Below are 23,499 nucleotides of genomic sequence, written 5' to 3'. Positions count from 1 at the left end.
AAGAGGCCCAGATTTAACAAGAGCTTTGCTGGAAAGCTGTGTACACCTTTAACCAATTGAGGGATACCTGTAACCTCAGTAATAGTTCCTTCCTTCCTTCCTTCCTTCCTTCCTTCCTTCTTTCCTTCCTTCCTTCCTTCTTTCCTTCCTTCTTCCTTCCCTCCCTCCCTCCTCTCTCTCTCTTTCTTTCTTGCTTGCTTGCTAGCTTTCTCTCTCTCCTTCCTTCCTTCCTTCCTTCTTCCCTCCCTCCCTCCTTTCTTTCTTTTCTTCCTTCCTTCCTTCCTTCCTCCCTTCCTTCTTTCCTTCCTTCCTTCCTTTGTTTTTTTGACAGAGTCTCCCTCTGTCACCCAGGCTGGAATGCAGTGGTATGATCTTGGCCCACTGCAACCTCCACCTCCCGGGTTCAAGCGATTCTCATGCCCCAGCCTCCTGAGTAGCTGGGATTACAGGTGCACACCACTACGCCCAGCAAGTTTTGGTATTTTTAGTAAAGATGGGGTTATGCCATGTTGGCCAGACTAGCTGGAACTCCTGACCTCAAATGATCCACCCACCTTGGCCTCCCAAAGGGCTGGGATTACAGGCATGAGTCACCACACTCGGTGAATGATAGTTTATTTCATCACCACCCCTTAGCATATCCATTGTACCAGAGCACCTTAGTCTAGTCTAAATTTTCCTTCTTATTCCAGAGGTATGTTTTTAGGATAATTCACCTTGAGCGCAGTCCTGACCCACCTGTGGTTTCTATTTTTCAACCGAATCCATTACTTGGCATGAAGGACCACCATCCCCTCACTACCACCACCACTAGCTGACTTTCTGCAGAAAAGAAGAATGCACTGCTAATATACTAATGATGTAGTTTACCAGTTGTGTGAAATTGCTGCAGACCACATGTCAAAACAGTTTCCCAGGGGGCCAAAGAAAGGAGAATGGCTGCCTCTGGAGTACAAATCAGCAGGCTTCACTCTCCTGTATCCCACCATCCCCCAGTTTCATGGCGGACAAATTTCGCTATGAACAATGCAGCCAAGGGCATTCCCAGGGATGCCTTGGAGGAGTGTGGGTTCCCATCATAATTTTGAGGAGTTAATTGTTCCCTCTGATCCAGAAGCTACCAGTGGTCTCTGTGGGCCTTATTGGCTAATCCCGTAAGATATTCAAGTTAATGATATTTTCATATTATGTATCTGCATCTGGAATTAGTTGATAATTTACTCAATAAAAAAATAGGACAATAATGTTGATGAGAAAGTCTTCCCAATTTGTTGTTGTTGTTGTGTGTGGGTTTGTCTGTGTTTTTTCTGAGTAGCAATTAGAAGCCATAATGTGAGTATGTGTGGAAAGATTGGAGGATTCCTGGTGCAGGGCATGCTTCAGGCCTCTGGTGTCTGTTATCTTCTGGAGGGGCCCAGCATCTCCCACTGAACCTCTGTTCTGTGAAATGCTGGAATGTGAGTGGATGCTCAGAGCCCGCTGAAGTCCCTGTTCTTGGGTGATCATGAATGAGAACATGCAATAGAGCAGAAATTCCTCGGCCCAAGAGAGAAGGCCAAAGGCTGTGGAGAAGCAGGCAATACGGACAGGTAGTAAAGAACCTACATTAAACTGAATCTGTGCAAATCCTCCAGCGCTGCTCTGCAGGATGCTGTATGTAGAGGACACAGATAGAAGTTCCCACTCACTGTCATTGAAAAACACCTTTTTGTCACGCTTAATGTCTTCGGGGCTCCTCAGAAAGGCCAGGTCTATGTCTTCCACTGCAAACAACAGAAACGATTGACTTTCCCAGAGAGAAAGAGATGCCAACATCCACCCACTTTTCCAGCTCCCAATTTGAATCCTTCCTCTTTCTCCTGCCCCCATAGGCACAGTCTCCTTGGCCTTATTTGAATTAGGGGGTAGGGATGCGGAATAAAATCTTTCTAGTCACACACACAAAAAAAACAACTGTGAATTTATGGCTTGGAATACACTCTCTGTAGAATGAAGGAGCTTGTCTGCGATTTCTATAATATTAGCCATGGCAGTAGAGGCTTAACACTGTGTTTCCGAAACAACCACAGTGGGCTACAGCGTCATACTTGGTCTGGATTACAGCAGGAACCAAAAAACTGCAAGAAGAGATTCCGATTTTTAAATAGCCAATTATCTGCAAGAATAAAATAGACCTGAAGGATAATATAATATCATTTCACCTACGTGTACCAACCCAGCATTGATGGGTATCTCTCATGGTTTACCTGTATGCAGAATGCTCTTGAAGGTTAGGCTGCAATTCTGGACATCAAATGGAAAAGCATATGTCTCTAAGCTGCATGCGGAGACCACCTGGATGGGCTTAGAGTTCTCAATGGTCCCAGATGAGTTCACATAAACATAGGGAAGGTCGGGGGATCTTTCAACGTCCATGCTAGACGAAACACAAGAGAACTTGTTGTCACAGAGAGGACGTTGGTCATTTCAAAATATAGACAGGATGATTAGGAGATGGTAGTGACCATGAGGTCCATGACCAGCCTAGCCCTGCAAAAACACAATCGCATTTTCCGTGAGATTATTCCCCCCAGCAAAGATGAGCTTTTCAGTGACAGCCTCGTAAGTTAGCTCATTTGCTGCTATAACAACACAGACATAATAAGTAACCTCAACATTAGTAACCAGATCTGTATCTTAAACAACATCAACACATGGCACTTCTAACCTGAATACTCCCAACGATATGCTCCCCTTCAACTTGAGAAGCAAAAATGAGCAACACCGACTGAAAGTAAGCAGCGACTGGCCTGACTATGCCAAGGAGTCTAAACCCCACAGAAATACACAGTGGCACACTTACAACTCATTGATGATGATATCCGGGGCCCAGATAGCACTTAGAGGTAGGGAGATCTCTCTAATCTCATCAAACAGGCTGGAGTTCCAGGATAAAAATTCATCATTCCAGACCTGTTCGGAGTAGCCAAAAAGAAAACTTAATCAAAATGGGGCAATGTCTGCCTCAGTAAAGAACTAAAGAGACATTTGGATTAATAATCCAACTTATCAGCCTCTTGGTTCGATATGTTAGGAGAAAGGACTTCCCATCTGAATGCTAAAGATGGTAGTCCCAACCAGAAACCAGGGCCATACATCTTAAATGAATTACAATAAATTAGGTCTGCTGCAGATCTAAGGAACTAGAAATTCAAAGATAATACCTATTTCTTAAATAACTATATTTTGCAGCAGATCCAGATCAGGAGTGAAGTATATTTAGAAGGAAACATAATTATTTACCTCCCGGTACCATACACTTGTCTTTAATATTTGATTCTCTGCATCCTGCAAGGCAAAGATAAAATCCACACCAAATCTTAGAATGTCAATAAATCAAAGGCCAATTCAGCAGTAAGGCAATTCAGAAGAAGAAAATCAAGTCTAACCAAATAATGCTGACATTAAAAACATTACCTAGACTCTTCAATACCTAAGTATTCTCAGTTCTTACTTATCATGCACACCTGTTGCTATAAGCTTTACTATATTATCTACGACAAAACGGCACTTTGCCTGCCCTTGACATTTTGAATGATTTGCTAATCTCTTTCCCACTCTAATTAGTTACTCTACCATTAATCAGACTAAAAAATGTTATGTAGTCTTAGTAATTTGGGGCTAAAAAGATGAGACCAAGCTTTGATTTGTAATCAAGATATTATTCATAATCTCTCAATGAGTGTTAGCTCAACTGTTACTGGCAGCCATTCCTGTTAAGTTACCGTATGTTTGGATTTCTCTGCTTATAAAACAGACTGAATGAACTTATTATAAATGAAACATATTTTAGATGATATAATAAATGTGATTTCCCATGTTTGCAGTGAGTCCATGATATTTTTAAAAGACCCCCAAAACCAGCAATTCAAAAAACCCTCCTGGCTGGGCACAGTGGTTCATCCCTGTGATCCCACATTTTTGGAGGCCAAGACAGGAGGATTGCCTGAGCTCCGGAGTTTGAGACCAGCCTGGGCAACACAATGAGGCCCTGTCTCTACAAAAAAATTAAAAATTATCCAGGTGTGGTGGCACACAACTAGTGATCCCAGCTACTTGGGAGGCTGAGGTGGAAGGATTGCTTGAGTCCAGGAGGTCAAGATTGCAGTGGGCCATGTTTGTGCCACTGCACTCCAGCCTAGGTGACAGAGAGAGACTCTGTCTCAAAAAAAAAAAAAAAAAAAACCCTCCTCACCAATTTTTTCATATCTAATCTAGTAGAGAACATTCTGAAACTCTGATGTTCTTAGGAATTTTTTAAAAAGGGATATCTCACACCGTATATAAACATTAACTCAAAATGAATCATACACCCAAATGTAAGAGCTTAAACTATAAAACTCTTAAAAGAAACCAAAGGAGTAAGTAAATCTTCATGACTTTGAATTAGGCGATGATTTCTTAGACATGACAACAAAAGAAAAATAAATGAGACTTCATCAAAATTAAAAACTTTTGTGCTTTAAAGAACACTATCAAGAAATGAAAAAGACAACCCACAGAATAAGAGAAAATATTTCCAAGTCACATGTCTGCTTAGAGGCTTGTATCCAGGATATAAAGCATTCCAGCAACTCAATGACAACAAAAGACAAGCAGCCCTGTTTAAAAATGGGCAGGCTGGGTGCAGTGGCTCACGCCTGTAATCCCAGCACTTTGAGAGGTCAAGGCAGATGGATCATGAGGTCAGGAGATCGAGACCATCCTGGCTAACACAGCAAAACCCCGTCTCTACTAAAAATACAAAAATTAGCCAGGCGTGGTGGCAGGTGCCTGTAGTCCCAGCTACTCAGGAGGCTGAGGCAGGAGAATGGAGTGAACCCGGGAGATGGAGCTTGCAGTGAGCTGAGATCGTGCCATGGCACTCCAGCCTGGGTGACAGAGCAAGACTCCATCTCTAAAAAATAAAAATGAGCAAGAGACTTGAATAGACATCTCTCTAAAGTAGGTATACAAATGACCAATAAGCACATTAAAAGATGTTTGAGGTCACTGCTATGGGCCAAACTGTCCCCCCAAAACCCATATGTTGAAACCCTAACTTCCAAGGTGTCCATGTTTGGAGACAGGGCTTATAGGGAGTAATTAAGGTCAAATGATGTCATAGGGATAGGACCCTAATCGCATAGGATTGGTGGCTTTATAAGAAAAGGAAGAGAGAAAGATCTCTCTCTACCATGTGAGTACACAGTGAAAAGGTGACCATCTGAAAGTCAGAAAATGGGCTCTCACCAAGAACCAAATCAGCCAGAACCTGATGTTGGACTCCCAGCCTCCAGAACTGTGAGAAATAAATTTCTGTTGTTTATGCCACCTAGTCTGTCGTATTTGTTATGGCAGCCTGAACTTTCTAATACAATCACTAATCATTTGGGAAATGCAAATCATCAAAACCACAATGAGATACAAACTCACACTCATTAGAACAGCTACTGTTTTTTAAAAAGCAGAAAATAACAAGTGTTGGTGAGAATGGGGAGAAATTGGGACCCTTGTGCACTGTTGGTAGAAATGTACAATGGTGTGGCTGCTGTGGAACACAGTATGGCACTTTCTTAAAAAGTTAAAGATGAAATTACCATATAATCCAGGAATTCCACTTCTGAGTACATACCCAAGAGAACTGAAAGCAGGGCCTTGGACAGATATTTATACACACATGTTCATAGCAGCATTATTCACAATAGTCAAGGGGTAGAAGTAGCCCAACTGTCCACTGACAAATGAATAGATAAGCAAAATGTGGACTATACATAAATTGGAATATTATTCAACCTTAGAAAGGAAGGAAATTCTGACACGTTACGACATGGATGAACCCTGAGAACATGATGCTAAGTGAAATAAGCCAGTCACAGAAGGACAAATACTGCCTGATTCCACTTAAATGAGGTACCTAGAGTACTGAAATTCATAGAGGCCAAAAATAGAATGAGTTGCTGGGGTGAAGAAAGGGAAAGTTATCACTGAATGGGTAAAGAGTTTCAGTTTTCACTGTTCACAATAGCAGAAACATGGAATCAACCCAAATGCCCATTAATGATAGACTGGATAAAGAAAATGTGGTACATATATACGATGGAATACCACACATCCGTAAAAAAGAATGAGATCATGTCCTTTGCAGAGGCATGGATGGAGCTGGAAGCCATTATCCTCAGCAAACTAACATAGAAAGAGGAAACCAAACACCACATGTTCTCACTCATAAGTGGGAGCTGAACAATGAGAACACAGGGACACAGGGAGGGGAGCAACACACACTGCGGCCTGTCAGGGTCCAGGTGTGGGGAGGGAGAGCATCAGGAAAAATAGCTAATGCATGCTGGGCTTAATACCTAGGTGATGGACTGATAGGTGCAGGAAACCATGGCACATGTTTGCCTATGTAACAAACCTGCACGTCCTGCACAGGTATCCTGGAACTTAAAATTAATTAAATTAAGTTTTACAAAAAAGAGAAAACAGGGCCGGGTGCGGTGGCTCACGCCTTGTAATCCCAGCACTTTGGGAGGCCGAGGTGGGAGGATCACCTGAGGTCAGGAGTTCAAGACCAGTCTGGCCCATGAAACCCCGTCTCTACTAAAAATACAAAAATTAGCCGGGCATAGTGGCACATGCCTGTCATTCCAGCTACTCGGGAGGCTGAGGCAGGAGAATTGCTTGAACCCAGGAGCAGAGGTTGTAGTGAACTGAGATTTAGCCACTGCTCTCCAGCCTGGGCAACAAAGCGAGACTCTGTCTCAAAAAACGAAAGGAAAAACATATACTCTAAAACACATTTGTCCAGAATATCAATTCTATAAGAAAACGTGCAGAGAAGAGTAAAAATTAGCAGCAATGGTTGTTTTTATAATTTGAATTATGTGAATTTTTTCCTCTATGGTCTTATACTCTTCTGTATTTTCCACATGTCTACAATAAGTATATTATAATCAGGAAAAACATTAGTATTATTTATTAAGTTAACAAGCTGTCCCACAAAGAAATATGAATGGCCAGTAATCACATGAAAATGTTTAACCTCAGCAGTAATAAAAGATGGAAAGAATGCTCAAAAAAAGAAAAACAAAAAAAAGAGTTTCAGTTTTGCAAGATCAAAGGAGTCCTGGACACTGGATCATGGTGATGATAACACAAGAATGTGAATGTACTCAATGCCACTGAACTGTATGCTTAAAAAGGGTCAAGATGATAAATTTTATGTTGTGTATTTTATGACAAGTAAAAATGATAATACAAAGTGGGTAAAGGATTTGGCTATATATTTCTTCTAAGGAGATATATAAAGGGCCAATAAGCACATGAAAAGATGCTCAATAACATTAGTCACCAGGGAACTGCAAATCGAAACCACAACGAGATACCACTGTATCCTCACTAAGACAGCTAAAATTAAAAAGACAGACAATAACAAATGTTGGCAAGGATGTAGAGAAGTTGGAGCCCTCAAATATTGCTGGCAGGATTATTAATTGATTCAGCCACTTTGAAAACCAGTCTGGGCTGGGCTCAGTTGCTCACGCCTGTAATGCCAGCACTTTGGAAGGCTGAGGCAGGCAGATCACCTGAGGTCAGGAGTTCGAGACCAGGCTGGCCAACATGATGAAACCCCTGTCTCTATTAAAAATACAAAAATTAGTTGGGTGTGGCGGTGCACGCCTGTGATCCCAGCTACTCGTGAGGCTGAGGCATGAGATCACTTGAACCTGGGAGCTGAAGGTTGCAATGAGCCAAGATTGTGCCACTGCATTCCAGCCTGGGTGACAGAGTGAGACTTTGTCTTAAAAAGAGAGGAGAGGAGAGGAGAAGAGGGGAGAGAAGGGAAGAAGAGGGGAGAGAAGAGGAGAGGAGAGGAGGGGAGAGGGGAAGAGATGAGAGGAGAGGAGAGGAAAGGAGACGAAAAGCAGTCTGGTGTTTACTCAAAAGATTAAACATACATTTATCATATAATGCAACAATTCTACTCAGAAGTATGTAACCACGAGAACTGAAGACATAAGTCCACACAAAAAACCTGTATAAAAATATTCATAGCAGCATTATTTGTGATTGTTAAAAAGTGAAACCAATGTATTGACTGATGACTGGATAAACAAAATGTGATATATCCATACAATCGATTATACAGCAACAAAAAGTAATAAAATACTGATGCATGTGACAACATGTATGAACTTTGAAAGCACGCTAAGTGAAAGAAGTCAGTCATAAGAGACCATTTATGGTATGATTCCACTTATATAATATGTCTAGAACAGGCAAATCTATAGAAACAAAAAGTAGAGTGTTTGCCTAGGGCTGCTGGGGGTGGAATGTGGGGTGTGACTGCTAATGGATATAGGGCTTCTTTTTGAGGTGATAAAATGTTCTGAAATTAGATAGTGGTGATGGTTGTGTAACTCTGTACTAAAAAACACTGAATTGTATACTTTAAATTGGCGAATTTTGTGGTTGAATTAAATCTCAAAAAAACTGCTATTTTAAAAAATGTTTAATAAAGAAAAGGGCAACCATTTTTGAAGACATTTCCGGTAGATTTATAAGAAGGCTGATGCATACTATTAAAGAACTCTCCTTGAACTCTTTTTTTTTTTTTTTCATTTCTTTCCATGTATAATCCATCACTAAAAACTGCATCCTTAAAAGAGAATAAAAGGATTAAAAAATACAAGATGAAGAAATAGGAAATAAAATGTGTAAGACCAGCCTGGCCAACATGGTGAAACCCCTTCTCTACTAAAAATATAAAAATTAGCTGGGCATGGTGGTGGGAGCCTGTAATCCCAGCTACTTGGGAGGCTGAGGCAGAAGAATCGTTTGAACCCGGGAGGCAGAGGTTGCAGTGAGCCGAGATGGCGTCACTGTACTCCAGCCTGGGTGACAGAACGAGCCTCTGTCTCAAAAAAAAAAAAAAAAAAAAATTGTAAAACATTTCCCTTGCTGATTTAGGTTCAAAGCTCAAGAGTCACTTAGGTAACATTTGTATTTCTGTAATATTTAGTACAATACCAAATTTCAGTACATAAAAGTGTTTAGGAAGTTGATGGCATGGAATCAACTAACAGCTCTGTTTTCCTCCCCAGAACTGGGTATAAGAAATTAAATGGCCGGGCGCGGTGGCTCACACCTGTAATCCCAGCACTTTGGGAGGCCGAGGCGGGCAGATCATGAGGTCAGGAGATCGAGACCATCCTGGCGAACATGGTGAAACCCCGTCTCTACTAAAAATACAAAAAGATTAGCCAGGCGTGGTGGTGGGCGCCTGTAGTCCCAGCTACTTGGGATGCTAAGGCAGGAGAAAGGCGTGAACCTGAGAGGCGGAGCTTGCAGTGAGCCGATACTGCGCCACTGCACTCCACAGACTGGGCTACAGAGCCAGACCCCATTTCAAAAACAAAACAAAAAAAAAGAAATTAATTGTCCAATTATCCAGCCACATAAAAGTCCATTTTCTTTGTGCACAGGGTCAAGACTATGTACTACTCTGGAGAATTCAGACTGGGTAGGGAGTCAGAAGGCACCACTGATACTATTGTCTATGTTGATGGCACAGGTGGAATTGTGCAGTACACAGACTACACAGTGGCTCTGCGCCAGGTGGCATCATTTGAAAGAGAAACAAGAAACTTTTTAAAATTTCCCCTTTTTATAATCAAGAAAGCAAATTACTATCAAATAAGCATTATTCTTTCTCTTTGAGAAACAGAAGGCATTAGGAACACATAGATACATAGTCGCCCTGCTTTAGTGGTTCAACAAGGCCTGGTCTGAGTGAACTTGCTCTACAGATATTTATGGAATTTAAATAGATACTTGGGAAAGGCAAGTTTTAAAGTAGTATAAAAAGTGAAAACCTTGAATTCACAAGTATTTCCCCAAGGAACAGCTTGGACCAGATGGACCAGAGGGGACTCCCAGACAAGACTGGCTCAACAGGAGTCCTGGTGGTTAAAAACAAAAAAGCCTCTAATGAGAGCTCAGGATTAGGTGACACCACTTCCTGGCTTTTTTTTTTTTTTTTTTTTTTGAGACAAGGTCTTGCTTTGTTGCCCAAGCCAGGGTGCAGTGGCACAATCATGGCTCACTGCAGCCTCAACCTCCCTGGCCCAAGTGATCCTCCCATTTCAGCCTCCCAAGTAGCTGGGACCACAGATGTGCAACACCATGCCCAGCTAATTAATGTATTATTATTAATTTTTGTAGAGACGGGGTGGTGCTATGTTGCGCGGGTTGGTCTCAAGTTCCTGGACTCAAGCAGTTCTCCCACCTTGGCCTCCCAAAGTGCTTGAATTACAGGTGTGAGCCACCGTGCCCAGCCTTCGTTGCACATTTTACCAACTGAGAGATCATGAAACAGATTATGTCTCACCCACTAAAGCACAAAAGGTTCCATTCTAGGCTTGGTTGCAATCAGTGAGGTTCCCCACAAATAGAAAGAAAAGTTCAAAATGCAGTTTATATCCCTGAGATGTATAGTAGTTGACTATGCTTTCACAAGAAATACATTTTTATGTCTATTCAAAGTTCTTACCAGTTTGTTTATTACTGTCATACCCCGTGAATGTGTCTTAGTGATTCAGTCATATGGCTGGGAGGAGGGTCTCTGTTTTCATGTTTCATTTCACTATCATTTTATCCAGTTGATTCTTCTTAACTGCCATATTGATGCCTTAGCTTGTTTTTCACTTCTTGCCCATTGCTTTGCCACATTACATATAACAATGATGTTAAGAATTTTTTTCTAACATTTTATGGGGGTGTTTGGGAGGATTCGTCATTCAGCCCTGAAGAACACAATGTCAAAAAGTATTTTGAGGCTAAAACTAAAATCTTTTTTTGTCAAAGGAAACAAGTTTCTCAATGCCAGCTGGTGAACATAATTGGTTCTCTGGTGGCATTATTCACAGCTTTTCCCTCTGTGTATCTCGCCCCGTTTTTTTTCTTTAGATACCTTCCATCTTGCTTGTTAAAAGCAAAGGATATTTCAGAGAATTGGAATTCATTAGTCTTCCTAACAGAGGGAGTCTATTTAGATCTAAATTGGTGGTTAGCAAATATACAGATAATTCCCCTACATTCTTATTTATCTTTTCCAGTTCCGGAGACTATAGAAACAGATGCCTCAACGTCTGGCTGGGAGGCTCTAGTCAATGGACTGGAATACAAAGGTATCTGGGATTCGGAATTGACAAAACTCAATAGAAACAAATTGAAACTCTTCACTGTTGAGTAGATTATCTCTATAATCAGATTTCCCTAAGGTACTCATAATACCCAGAAATTCTAAGACAAGACTGTAGTCTTTTATATAAACAAAACAGGAGGCAAAACATTATAATGGAGGTGCGGTGCTGGGCTGAAAGCTCTTCATTCCAAACAAAAGTTGCCAGCAGTTCAGATGCTGGCAGATGCATCCAACAAGTTATCTATTCACATTGGGAGTGTCCTTGTCTGTGCAGAATCTGTGAGTGATTTTTATCAAGTCCTTCAGAACTGTCCCTGCCTCTGGAACTAACTTTAGGCTTACCCCACCTACATGCAATAGAAACATTTGCCAAGCATTTTCAGAGTAGCCATTTGTAAAGACAATCCTAGAATTGATCCTTATATTTTTTAATTCATTCATTCATTGGACAAATATCAATTGAATGTCTTGGAAATCAAATACACAGTGCTGCATGTTATGGAAAATATGAATATGAGTAAGAAAGTCCTTCCCTCAAGTAGCGTACACTACATTAGGGCATATTTTAACATTTTAACAAAAAACTGTGTGCATTAAGAAATACACAGACTTGCCTGGGCCCAGTGGCTCATGTCTGTAACCCCAGCACAAGGTAGATGGATTACTTGAGGCCAGGAGTTCGAGACCAGCCTGGACAACATGGCGAAATCAAATCTCTAAAAACATACAAAATTAGCCCGGTATGGTGGTGTACACCTATAGTACCAGCTACGTGGGAGGCTGAGGTGGGAGGATCACCTGAGTCTGGAAGGTTGCAGTGAGCCAAGATCACGCCACTGCACTCCAGCCTGGGTGATAGAATGAGTCTCCATCTCAAAAAAGAAAGAAAGAAAGAAAGAGAGGGAGAGAGAGAGAGAGAGACACAGAAAGAAAGAGAAAGAAAGAAAGAAAGAAAGAAAGAAAGAAAGAAAGAAAGAAAGAAAGAAAGAAAGAAAGAAAGAAAGAAGGAAAGAAAGAAGAAAAGAAAGAGAGAAAGAGAGAAAGAAAGAGAGAAAGAAAGAAAGAAAGAAAGAAAGAAAGAAGGAAAGAAAGAAGGAAAGAAAGAGAGAAAGAAAGAGAGAAAGAAAGAGAGAAAGAAAGAGAGAAAGAAAGAAAGAAAGAAAGAAAAGAAAAGAAAAGAAAAGAAAGGAAAAGAAAATCCACACAGACTTAGTGGATTTAAAGGAAATGCTCTCACCTTAGAGAAATGAGGAAAATTGATTTTGAGAGCTGAGATTTGAAGGACTACAGTATTTTGCAGATGGAGAATGAAGAGAAAGACTTTTGGTAGGGGAAATAGCAGAATGAATGACTTACAGGCAGGAAACAACCAGGGGTCCAGGTTCACTGTTGTACTGAGAACTTGGAGAAGATAACATAAGATGGTAGGCCATATTCAATATGATGACATGTCTAACATAGTCTAACAACAAACAACTCTGGTGGGGAAATCCCACATCTTTTTTTTTTTTTTTTTTTTTTTTTTTGAGACGGAGTCTCGCTCTGTCGCCCAGGCTGGAGTGCAGTGACCGGATCTCAGCTCACTGCAAGCTCCGCCTCCCGGGTTTAGGCCATTCTCCTGCCTCAGCCTCCCGAGTAGCTGGGACTACAGGCGGCCCGCCACCTCGCCTGGCTAGCTTTTTGTATTTTTTAGTAGAGACGGGGTTTCACCGTGTTAGCCAGGATGGTCTCGATCTCCTGACCTCGTGATCCGCCCGTCTCGGCCTCCCAAAGTGCTGGGATTACAGGCTTGAGCCACCGTGCCCGGCCCCGGAAATCCCACATCTTTAAAAAGATAACGGTGTTCTCCTTACCTACCATAAAGAGTCTGATTTTACTTTCTTTTGTCAGGGTAGGAAGAAAGAGAAAAGTATTTTCAATTTGATATACTTGTTCCAAGGGAAAATAATAATACAAATACTTTACACCTTTTCCATTTATCTCCAAATAAACCTCTAAAGGAAAGCCTGATCAATTTTCTTTTTTTCTGAGACGGAGTCTCGCTCTGTCACCAAGCTGGAGTGCAGTGGAGCGATCTCAGCTTACTGCAATCTCTGCCTCCTAGATTCAAGCAATTCTCCTGCCTCAGCCTCCCGAGTATCTGGAACTACAGGTGCCTGCCACCATGCCCGGCCAGCAATTTTCTTTATCTTAATAAATATGAAGAGGCCGGGCACCGTGGCTTACACTTGTAATCCTAGCACTTTGTGAGGCCAAGGCAGGCAAATCACAAGGTCAGGAGTTCAAGACCAGCCTGGCCAATATGGTGAAACCCTGTCTCTACTAAAAGTACAAAAATTAGCCAGGTGTGGTGGCAGGCACCTGTAATCCCAGGTACTTGGGAGGCTGAGGCAGGAGAATCACTTGAACCTGGGAGGCAGAGGTTGCAGTGAGCCGAGATCGTGCCACTGCACTCCACCCTGGGCGACAGAGTGAGGCTCTGTCTCAAAAAAAATAAAAAATAATAAATAATAAAAAACACGAAGTCAGAAAGGAAAAAGATGAACTGAACGTGATGGTTCAAGCCTGTAATTCCACTACTTTGGGAGGCTGAGGCGGGTGGATCACTTGAAGTCAGGAGTTGAAGACCAGCCTGGCCAGCGTGGTGAAACCCTATCTGTACTAAAAATACAAAAATTAGCCAGGTGTGGTGGTGGGCACCTGTAATCCCAGCTACTTGGGAGGCTGAGGCAGGAAAATCGCTTGAACCCAGGAAGCAGAGTTTGCAGTGAGCCGAGATCACACCACTGCACTCCAGCCTGGCGACAGAGCAAGATTCTGTCTCCAAAAAAAAAAAAAAAAAAAAAAGTTGAAGAAGTTTTCTATTTAAGCTGTTTAAGACTAGGCTTTTTAGTAAGAGGTATTTCCTGGTATTTAATTAAACAATATTTTCTAAGATCTTAGGGCTAGCACTCTTACTTAATAGGATAATTGGGAAAATATGGCCACACACAATAGCTCATGCCTGTAATCCCAGCACTTTGGGATGCCAAGGCGGGTGGATCACTCGATGTCAGGAGTTCGAGACCAGCCTGGCCAACATAGTGAAACACTGTCTCTGCTAAAAATACAAGTTAGCTGTACATGGTGGTAGGTGCCTGTAATCCTAGCTACTCGGGAGACTGAGGCAGGAAAATCGCTTGAACCCAGGAGGCAGAGGTTGTGGTGAGCCAAGATCACGCCGTTGTACTCCAACCTGGGCAACAAGAGTGAAACTCCATCTCAAAAAAAGTAAAAATAAAAACAAAAATAAAATAATAATAAAAAGGAATTTTGGGGAGTACCATTTAAATATTCCTATTTACAATGAAACAATTGATTAGGGGTTTATCTAAGTTAGGGAAAAATGACACCAAAGTAACCTGCATCAGTAAAAAGGAAAAAAATTTAAACTTTGTACTCTTTTTGTTTTTTTTTTTTTTTGGAATGGAGTTTTGTTCTTGTTGCCCAGGCTGGAGTGCAATGGCGTGATGTCAGCTCATTGCAACCTCCACCTCCCAGGTTCAAGCAATTCTCCTGCCTCAGCCTCCTGAGTAGCTGGGATTACAGGCGTGCACCACCACACCCACACAAGATAATTTTGTATTTTTCTAGTAGAGAAGGGGTTTCTCCATGTTGAGGCTGGTCTCGAACTCCTGACCTCAGGTGATCCACCTGCCTCGGCCTCCCAAAGTGGTGGGATTACAGACGTGCGCTACCACACCAGGCCTAGACCTTGTACTCTTAAGTTTCACATTTATTTTTTCATTGATTTAAATGCCTAATTCTCAGTCCAAAAAAAAAATCAAAGATTCTGATTCACTGCTAGCACTAAGATAGTAACATAGAAAAACATCTCTATTAACATAAATTGAAAATGAATCATTGAATTATTGCAACAGATTACCTTAAAATAACATTTTGTGCGTATATTTTGTATGTAAATGAAAAATTGAAGATAAAAGTAGCACAAAAGAAGTGGGAGCAGATAAATGGAATTTTACTGTTGTAAGTTTCATACATTTTATGTGAAGTGTCAAAATATTAATTCTAAGTACACTGCAATAAGTTAATGATGAATATGGAAATTCCTAAGGCAAAGTCTAAAAAAAATACAAAGATGGATCGCTAAAAAGCTAATAGAGGAACTATAATCCAATATTTTAAATATTTTATTATTTTTAATATTTATTAAAAATTTAAAAATTATGGAAAATAAAGTAGGATATAAGGAATAGAACAAAAAACAGATGAGACAACTAGAAAACAAATAGCAAGATGGTATTGGCAAATGAGCTAAACATTTCCACTAAAATGCATAGATTGGCTGGTCACAGTGGTTCATGCCTGTAATCCCAACACTTTCGGAGGCCAAGACAGGCAGATCACTTGAGGTCAACAGTTCAAGACCAGCCTGGTCAACATGGTGAAACCCCATCTCTACTAAAAATACAAAAATTAGCCAGATGTGGTGGTGAGCACCTGTAATTCTAGCTGCTTGGGAGGCTGAGGCAGGAGAATCACTTGAACCCTGGAGGCAGAGGTTGTAGTGAGCTGAGATCATGCCACTGCACTCCAGCCTGGGGGACAGAGTGAGACTCCATATTGGAAGAAAAAAAAAAAAAAACAAATGCATAGATTGTCAGACTGGTAAAAAAAAAAAAAAAAAAAAAAAAAAAGCCCTAACCTGGAATAATATTCAGCAACAAAAAGAAATGAACTATTGGTGTTCACAACAACACAGATGGACCATAAGGGAATTATGCTAAAGGAAAAAAGCCAGTCTCAAAGGTAGTATATTGTATGATTCCATTTATCTAATATTCTTGAAGTAGCGTAAAGATGGAGAGAAGATTAGTGGTTGCCAGGGGTTAGGAGTCAGCAGAGAGAAAGGACTGTGGCTATAAAGGAATAGCACCTGGGGGCCCTGTGGTGATGATCCAATTATGTACTTTGATTGTGGTGCTGATTACAAAAAGCTACACATGTAATAAAATTACATAGAACTACACGCACACACACACACACACACACACACACACACGTACAGGTAAACTGGAGAAATCAGGATAAGCTCTATAGAGTGTACCCATGTTAATTTTCTAGTACTGACACTGTACTATATATGTAAGATGTTAACAGTAGGAGAGATTGGGTGAAGTGTACACAGGGCCTGCCTATATATTTCTTTTCAGCATGTACCTAACTATATATTGTCTACAAGAAATGACTTCAAATACAAAGGACATCAAATGACACAAATAGATTGAAAATAAAAGGATGGCCAAGAATATGCCATGTGGGAAGTCAGCATAAGAAAAACTTCATAAAAGGGAATATTATTAGAGATGAAGTGGAGTGTTTCATAACAGTAAAAGAATCTGTTCATTAAGAAGACATATAGGCTGGGCACAGTGGCTCACGCCTGTAATACCAGCACTTGGGGAGGCCAAGGCTGGCAGACTGCTTAAGCTCAGGAGTTAGAGACCAAGGTGGGCAACATGGCAAAACCCCATCTCTACCAAAAATACAAAAACCAGCTGGGTGTGGTGGCATGTGCTTGTAGTCCCAGCTACTCGGGAGCCTGAGGCAGGAGAATTGTCTGAACCCGGAAGGTTGAGGCTGCAGTGAGACACAGTCATGCCACTGCACTCCAGCCTGGATGACAGAGTAAAATATTGTCTCAAAAAAAAAAACATATACATACATATATATATATATGTCTAAATGTGTATGCACCTAATAACATAGCTTCAAAATACATGAAGCAAAAGTTGACAGAACCAAAGAGAGAAATAGACAAACTACAATCGTAACTGGAGATTTTAACATCCCACTCCATGAAATTAATAAAAAAACTAGAGGAAAAAAAATAGATTTCGGCCAGGTGCAGTGGCTCACACCTGTAATCCCACCACTTTGGGAGGCCAAGGTGGGCAGATCACCTGAGGTCAGGAGTTCAAGACCAGCCTGGCCAACATGGTGAAACCCCGTCTCTACTAAAAGTACAAAAATCAGCTGGGTGTGGTGGCAGGCACCTATAATCCCAGCTACTAGGGAGGCTGAGGCAGGAGAATAACTTGAACCCGGGAGGCAGAGTTTGCAGCGAGCTGAGATCCTGCCTCTGCACTCCAGCCTGGGGGACAAGAATGAGACTTCATCTCAAAAAACAAAAAAGTATTTCAACACCACTATCAACCACATTTATTGAATTAATATTTATAGAGCAGTATAACATTCTGTTCAACATTGTACTGGAGGTCCTCGTCAGGGTAACAAGACACTAGAAGAAAACAAAGGTATAAAGATTGGAAAGAAAGAAGTAAAACTGCTTTTCCTCACAGACAACATGATTTTCTACACAGAAAATCTGAAAGAATCTTCCAAAAAAAAAAAGGCTCTTAAACGAAAAAGAGATGTCAGGGTCACAGAATCCCAAACCAATATATAGAAATCAAGTGTGTTTTTGTATGCTAGCAACAAACAACTAGATTCGAATTTAAAATACCATTTATAATAACAAAAATGTGAAATACTTAGGAATAAATTTAACCAAATGTATGCAAAACACTAAAAATGATGAAACATTAATAAAAGAAGTTAAAGAACTAAACAGAGAGATACACTGCATGTATGGACTGGATAACTCAATATTGTTAAGATGTCAGTTCTCCTCAAATTTATCTATAGATTCAATGCAGTACCAATCAAAATTCCAGAAGTTTTTAAAAATAGACATTGATGAGTCAATTCTAAAGTTTATGTAGAAATGCAAACAACCTAGAAAAGTTAAAACAATTTTTAAAAAGAAGAACAAGATTAGAAGTTCACATTATCTTATTTCAAGACTTCCACAATGCTACAGTAATCAAAACAGTGTGGTATGGTAGAAAGACAAACATCCACATTAGTTGAATAGAAGAGTCTAGAAATAAGCTCAGAGTATATAAATAACTCTTGTAACCTGATAATAAAATAATAACCCAACTTTACAAATAAATAAAAGATTTGAGCAGACATATTACCGAAGATATACAGTTGGCAATTGGCAAATAAGCACGTGAAAAAATGTTCAACATGTTCAAATGTTAGGGAAATAAAAATTAAAAACTACATTGAGATACTACTGCAAACCTACTAAAACGGTTAAAATTTTAAAGATTGGGCCCTGCGCCGTTGCTCATGCCTGTAATCCCACCACTTCAGAAGCCCAAGGCAGGTAGATCACCTGGGGTCAGGAGTTCAAGACCAGCCTGACCAACCTGGCGAAACCGTCTCTACTAAAAGTACCAAAATTAGCTGGGCATGGTGGTGAGCGCCTGTAATCCCAGCTACTCAGGAGGCTGAGGCAGGGGAACCACTTGAACCCAGGAGGCAGAGGTTACAGTGAGCCAAGATCACACCACTGCACTCCAGCCTGGGCGACAAGAGCAGGACTCTGTCTAAAGAAAAAAAAAAGTTACAGATTGACAACGTCAAGGAGTAATGATTATGTGAAGAAACTGAAGCTCTCACACATTGTGAGTGACATGCAAAATGATAACAGCCACTTTGGAAAACAGCTGGACAGTTTCTTACAAAATTAGACAGACCCATCATACAAGTAACCAATACTATACCTAAGCATGTATCCAAGAGAAAGAAAAACATATGCAAATGTTTATAGTGGCCTTATTCATAATTGCCCCCAAATGGAAACAATTCATGTGTCCAACAACTGGTAAACAGATAAATTGTAGTGCATCTGTACAATAAAATACTACTACTGAGTTATGCAATGATATGGATAAATCTCAAAGGCATTACGCTAAGTGAAAGAAGTTATGCACAAAAGGTAAAATAACATATAATTCCATTTATATAATATTCTGTATAAGCCAAAACTAGAGGGGAAAAAAAAATCAGATTACTGGGTCCCAGAGACTCTGTCTGTCTCTTGCCTCTGTCTCAAAAACACAAAGAAAGTAAGTAGAAGAAAAGAAATATGTAAAGATATCTAAAGAGCATGGGAGGTTGAGGCTGCAGTGAGCCGTGATCATGCCACTGCACTCCAGCCTAAGTAACAGAGTGAGACCCTGTCTCAAAGCAAAATAAAACAAAACAAACACACACAAAAAATGACAAAGCCCAAAGTTGGCTCTTTGAAAAAAATGAAATTGGTAAAACTATGACAAGATGAGTCAAGGGAAAATATGAGAAAACACAAATTACCAATATGAGACACAAAAGCCATATCACTAGAGATCCTATGGGCATGAAAATAATAGAAAAAAATGAACAACTAAGTCAATAAATTTGACGAACTGGATGAAAGAGACAAATTCCTTAAAAATACAAATTAACAAAACTGACACAAGAAAAAATTGAATATGTGTAAATAAAGTTGAATTTGCATTTGACTACCTTCCCACAAAGAAAGCTCCAGACCCCTATAATTTTACTCATAAATTCTATCAGACATTAAGGAAGAAAAAATATTCACATTACACAACGCCTTCAGAAAACTGAGAAGGAAACAATTCTCAACAATTCTGTTTTAGAAGGCCAACACAATCCTGATACCAAAACCAGATGAGAAGACTAGAGTCTAATGCCCCTCATCAACAAACATGTAATATATGGTGAGCCGAGATTGCGTCATTGCACTCTAGCCTGGGTGACAGAGACAGATGTTGTCTAAAAATTAAAAATTAAAAAAAAAAAAAAGGCCAAGCATGATGGCTCACACCTGTAATCCCAGCACTTTGGAAGGCCGAGGTGGGCGGATCACCTGAGGTCAGGAGTTGGAGACCAGCCTGGTCAACATGGTGAAACTCCGTCTCTACTAAAAATACAATAAAAAAAAAAAATTAGCTGGGCATGGTGGCAGGCACCTGTAATCCCAGCTACTTGGGAGGCTGAGGCAGCACAATCGCTTGAACCCGGGAGGTGGAGGTTGCAGTGAGCCGAGATTGTGCCATTGCCCTCCAGCCTGGGGGACAAGAGTGAGACTTTGTCTCAAAAAAAAAAAAAAAAGAAAGAAATTTTGGGGACACATTCGAACCATAACAAACATCAGCAAATTTGAAAATTTCTATTCATTGTAAGACCCATTAAGAAAGTGAATAGCCAAGATACAGACTGGGAATAAACATTTATTATATAATATATGTATGTATTATGTAATTATTATATGTTATTATAATAATGATATAACTACATATTATATAATCATATAGGAGGTAATATGTACAATACAATACATATCTAACAAAAGACTTGTGCCCAGAATGTATAAATAGCTCCTATAAATCTATAATAATATTAGAAAAACAAAAAACCAGTGACCCAATTTTAAAAATAAGAGAAGGCTTAAATGGACACTTCACAAAGAAAGATCTATAAGTAGTCAATAAACACATGAAAAAGAGCTCAAAATCATTAGTCATTAGGGAAATTTTAATAAAACCTCAATGAAATTCTAGTCATTTACCAGAATGACTAAAATTTAAAAGACGGGTAACACTAAATGTTGGTGGGTATGTGTAGCAATAGGAACTCTCATAGCTTACTGGTGGAAGTGTAAAATGCACAACCACTTTGCAAATCAGTATGGCAGTTTCTCACTAAGTGTACACCATCCTGTGACCCAGTCATAGAACTTCTAGGTTTTACTTAAAAGAAATAGAAACATATACACAAAAAGACTCGTACAAGAAAATTCTTAGCAGCTTTATTCATACTATCCTAAAATTAGAAACAACCCAAATGCCTGTCAACAGGAGAATGGATAAACAAATCATGATATAGCCATAACTGAATACTACTTATTAAGAAAAAGGAATAAACTACTGATACACACAACAGCACAAGTGAACCTCAAAATGCCGAGTGAAAAAGTACGCCGAGTGTAAAAGCCAGACACAATCAAATACCCACAATAAAATTTCATTCACATGGACTTCTACAACCGGCAAAACTAATTACTGCTGAAAGAAATAATCAGAAGAGTATTTGTCTCTGTTGATGAAGAGGATGGGGATAGACTAGAAAGGGAATAAGGGACCTTTTTGGGTATCTTGGATATCTTGATAGAGATATGGGTTATATGGCCAGGCACAGTGGCTCATGCCTGTAATCTCAGCACTTTTGGGAGGCTGAGGTGGCTGGATCACTTGAGTTCGGGAGTTCAACACCAGACTGGCCAACATGGTGGAACCCTGTCTCTACTAAAAAATATAAAAATGAGCTGGGTATGGTGGCAGGTACCTGTAATCCCAGCTACTCGGGAGGATGAGGCAGGAGAATGGCTTGACCCCGGGAGGTAGAGGTTGCAGTGAGCCAAGATGGCGCCACTGCACTCCAGCCTGGGCAACAGAGTGAGACTCCATCTCAAAAAATAAATAGCTGGGCATGGTGGTTCACACCTGTAATCCCAGCACTTTGGGAGGCCGAGGCGGGCAGATCATTTGAGGTCAGGAGTTCGAGACTAGTCTGACCAACATGGTGAAACCCCATCTCTACTAAAAATACAAAATTAGTTGGGCGTGGTGGTGCATGCTTGTAATCCCAGCTACTCAGGAGGCTGAGGCAGGAGAATCCCTGGAACCCGGGAGGCAGAGGTTGCAGTGAGCTGAGATCGTGCCACTGCACTCCAACCTGGGTGACAGAGCCAGACTCTGTCTCAAAATAAATAAATAAATAAATAAATAAATAAATAAATAAATGTGCCGGGCGCGGTGGCTCACGCCTGTAATCCCAGCACTTTGGGAGGCTGAGACGGGCGGATCACGAGGTCAGGAGATCGAGACCATCCTGGCTAACACGGTGAAACCCTGTCTCTACTAAAAAATACAAAAAACTAGCCGGGCGTGGTGGCGGGCGCCTATAGTCCCAGCTACTCGGGAGGCTGAGGCAGGAGAATGGCATGAACCCGGGAGGCGGAGCTTGCAGTGAGCTGAGATCCGGCCACTGCACTCCAGCCTGGGTGACAGAGCGAGACTCCGTCTCAAAAAAAAAATAAAATAAAATAAATAAATAAATAAATAAATGTATGTTATATGGGTATATGTAATTAGTAACACTCGTCAGCTTGTACACTTAAGATCTGTGTATTTCCATGTATGTATATTTTACCTCAATTAGAAAACAATTTTTGAGAAGTAAATGGAAAAACAATGATTAAATTACTTTAACAAAACAAGCTCAGTAAAGTCTGTTTTTAAGAGAAATCATTGGGCGCGGTGGCTCATGCCTGTAATTCCAGCACTTTGGGAGGCCAAGGTAGGAGGATCACTTGAGGTCAGGAGTTCGAAACCAGCCTGACCAACAGGTGAAACCCCGTCTCTACTAAAAATACAAAAATTAGCCAGGTGTGGTGGCACATGCCTGTAATCCCAGCTACTAGGGAGGCTAAGGCAGGAGAATTGCTTGAACCTGGGAGGCGAAGGTTGCAGTGAGCTGAGATTGTGCCATTGGACTCCAGCCTGGGCAACAAAGAGAGAATCCGTCTCAAAAAAAAAAAAAAAAAAAAAAAAAGGTAGAGAGAAATCAAAATGACTCTGGAACCAATTGAAATCAAAGACTTTGTAATTAGAAAAAAGGAGGAAGAGGAAGAGGTGCTAACCATCAGGACCATCACTTGCTGATGGCTTCCTAAGAACTCTGCCAACTACTTTACAGGGTTCATTTCATTCCCACAGCCTATCTTTCAGATATAGGAGAAAAAGGATGCTTTAATAAACAAATTCTCCCCAACAACCTTAGCAAACGCTTTAGATGCAAAAGCCCCCTTATAAACTCAAGATAACAAGGCATTTTTTCTCTCTTTTAAATTTCAAGCAATAAGTAGTGAATCTCCTCTTAAATCTGTTATTATCATTAACAAATGTGAACCACAGGATAAAATACCTATTACTATTTTTGGTTTCAGCAATATTCATACAATATGTACTGTGATCTATGACCTATATATATATATAAAAATATATATATATATAATTTTTTTTTTTTGGAGACAAGGTCTGGCTCTGCCACCTAGGCTGCAGTGCAGTGGCATGATCATGGCTCACTGCTGCCTCAACCTCCCAAGCTCAAGCTATCCTCCCTCTTCAGCCTCTTGAGTAGCTGGGACTACAGATATGCACCACCACGCCTGGCCAGTTTGCGTATTTTATGTACAGACAGGGTTTCACCATGCTGCCTAGCCTGGTCTCCAACTCGTGTGCTCAAGTGATCTGCCTACCTTAGCCTCTCAATGTGCTAGGATTACAGGC

The 23,499-nt window shown here is 40.6% G+C and overlaps 1 protein-coding gene across 1 annotated transcript in view; it reads right to left on the bottom strand.

Moving 5' to 3' along the window:
* Nucleotides 1–23,499, bottom strand: part of HTR3B (5-hydroxytryptamine receptor 3B) — a 40,482-nt gene that overhangs the window by 11,939 nt on the left and 5,044 nt on the right. The window contains exons 3-6 of the mRNA XM_025357657.1: nucleotides 3,283–3,327; nucleotides 2,843–2,952; nucleotides 2,247–2,416; nucleotides 1,606–1,763 (exon numbers count right to left, since the gene is read on the bottom strand). Coding sequence (XP_025213442.1) covers nucleotides 1,606–1,763; nucleotides 2,247–2,416; nucleotides 2,843–2,952; nucleotides 3,283–3,327 — 483 coding nt within the window. The remainder of the gene's footprint in view (nucleotides 1–1,605; nucleotides 1,764–2,246; nucleotides 2,417–2,842; nucleotides 2,953–3,282; nucleotides 3,328–23,499) is intronic.

This window comes from Theropithecus gelada, chromosome 14 (assembly GCF_003255815.1).
Source record: "Theropithecus gelada isolate Dixy chromosome 14, Tgel_1.0, whole genome shotgun sequence".
In the NCBI taxonomy this organism is placed as follows: Eukaryota; Metazoa; Chordata; class Mammalia; order Primates; family Cercopithecidae; genus Theropithecus; species Theropithecus gelada.
Note: the sequence above shows the minus strand (reverse complement) of the source record. Positions and strands in the feature narration are given on the sequence as shown.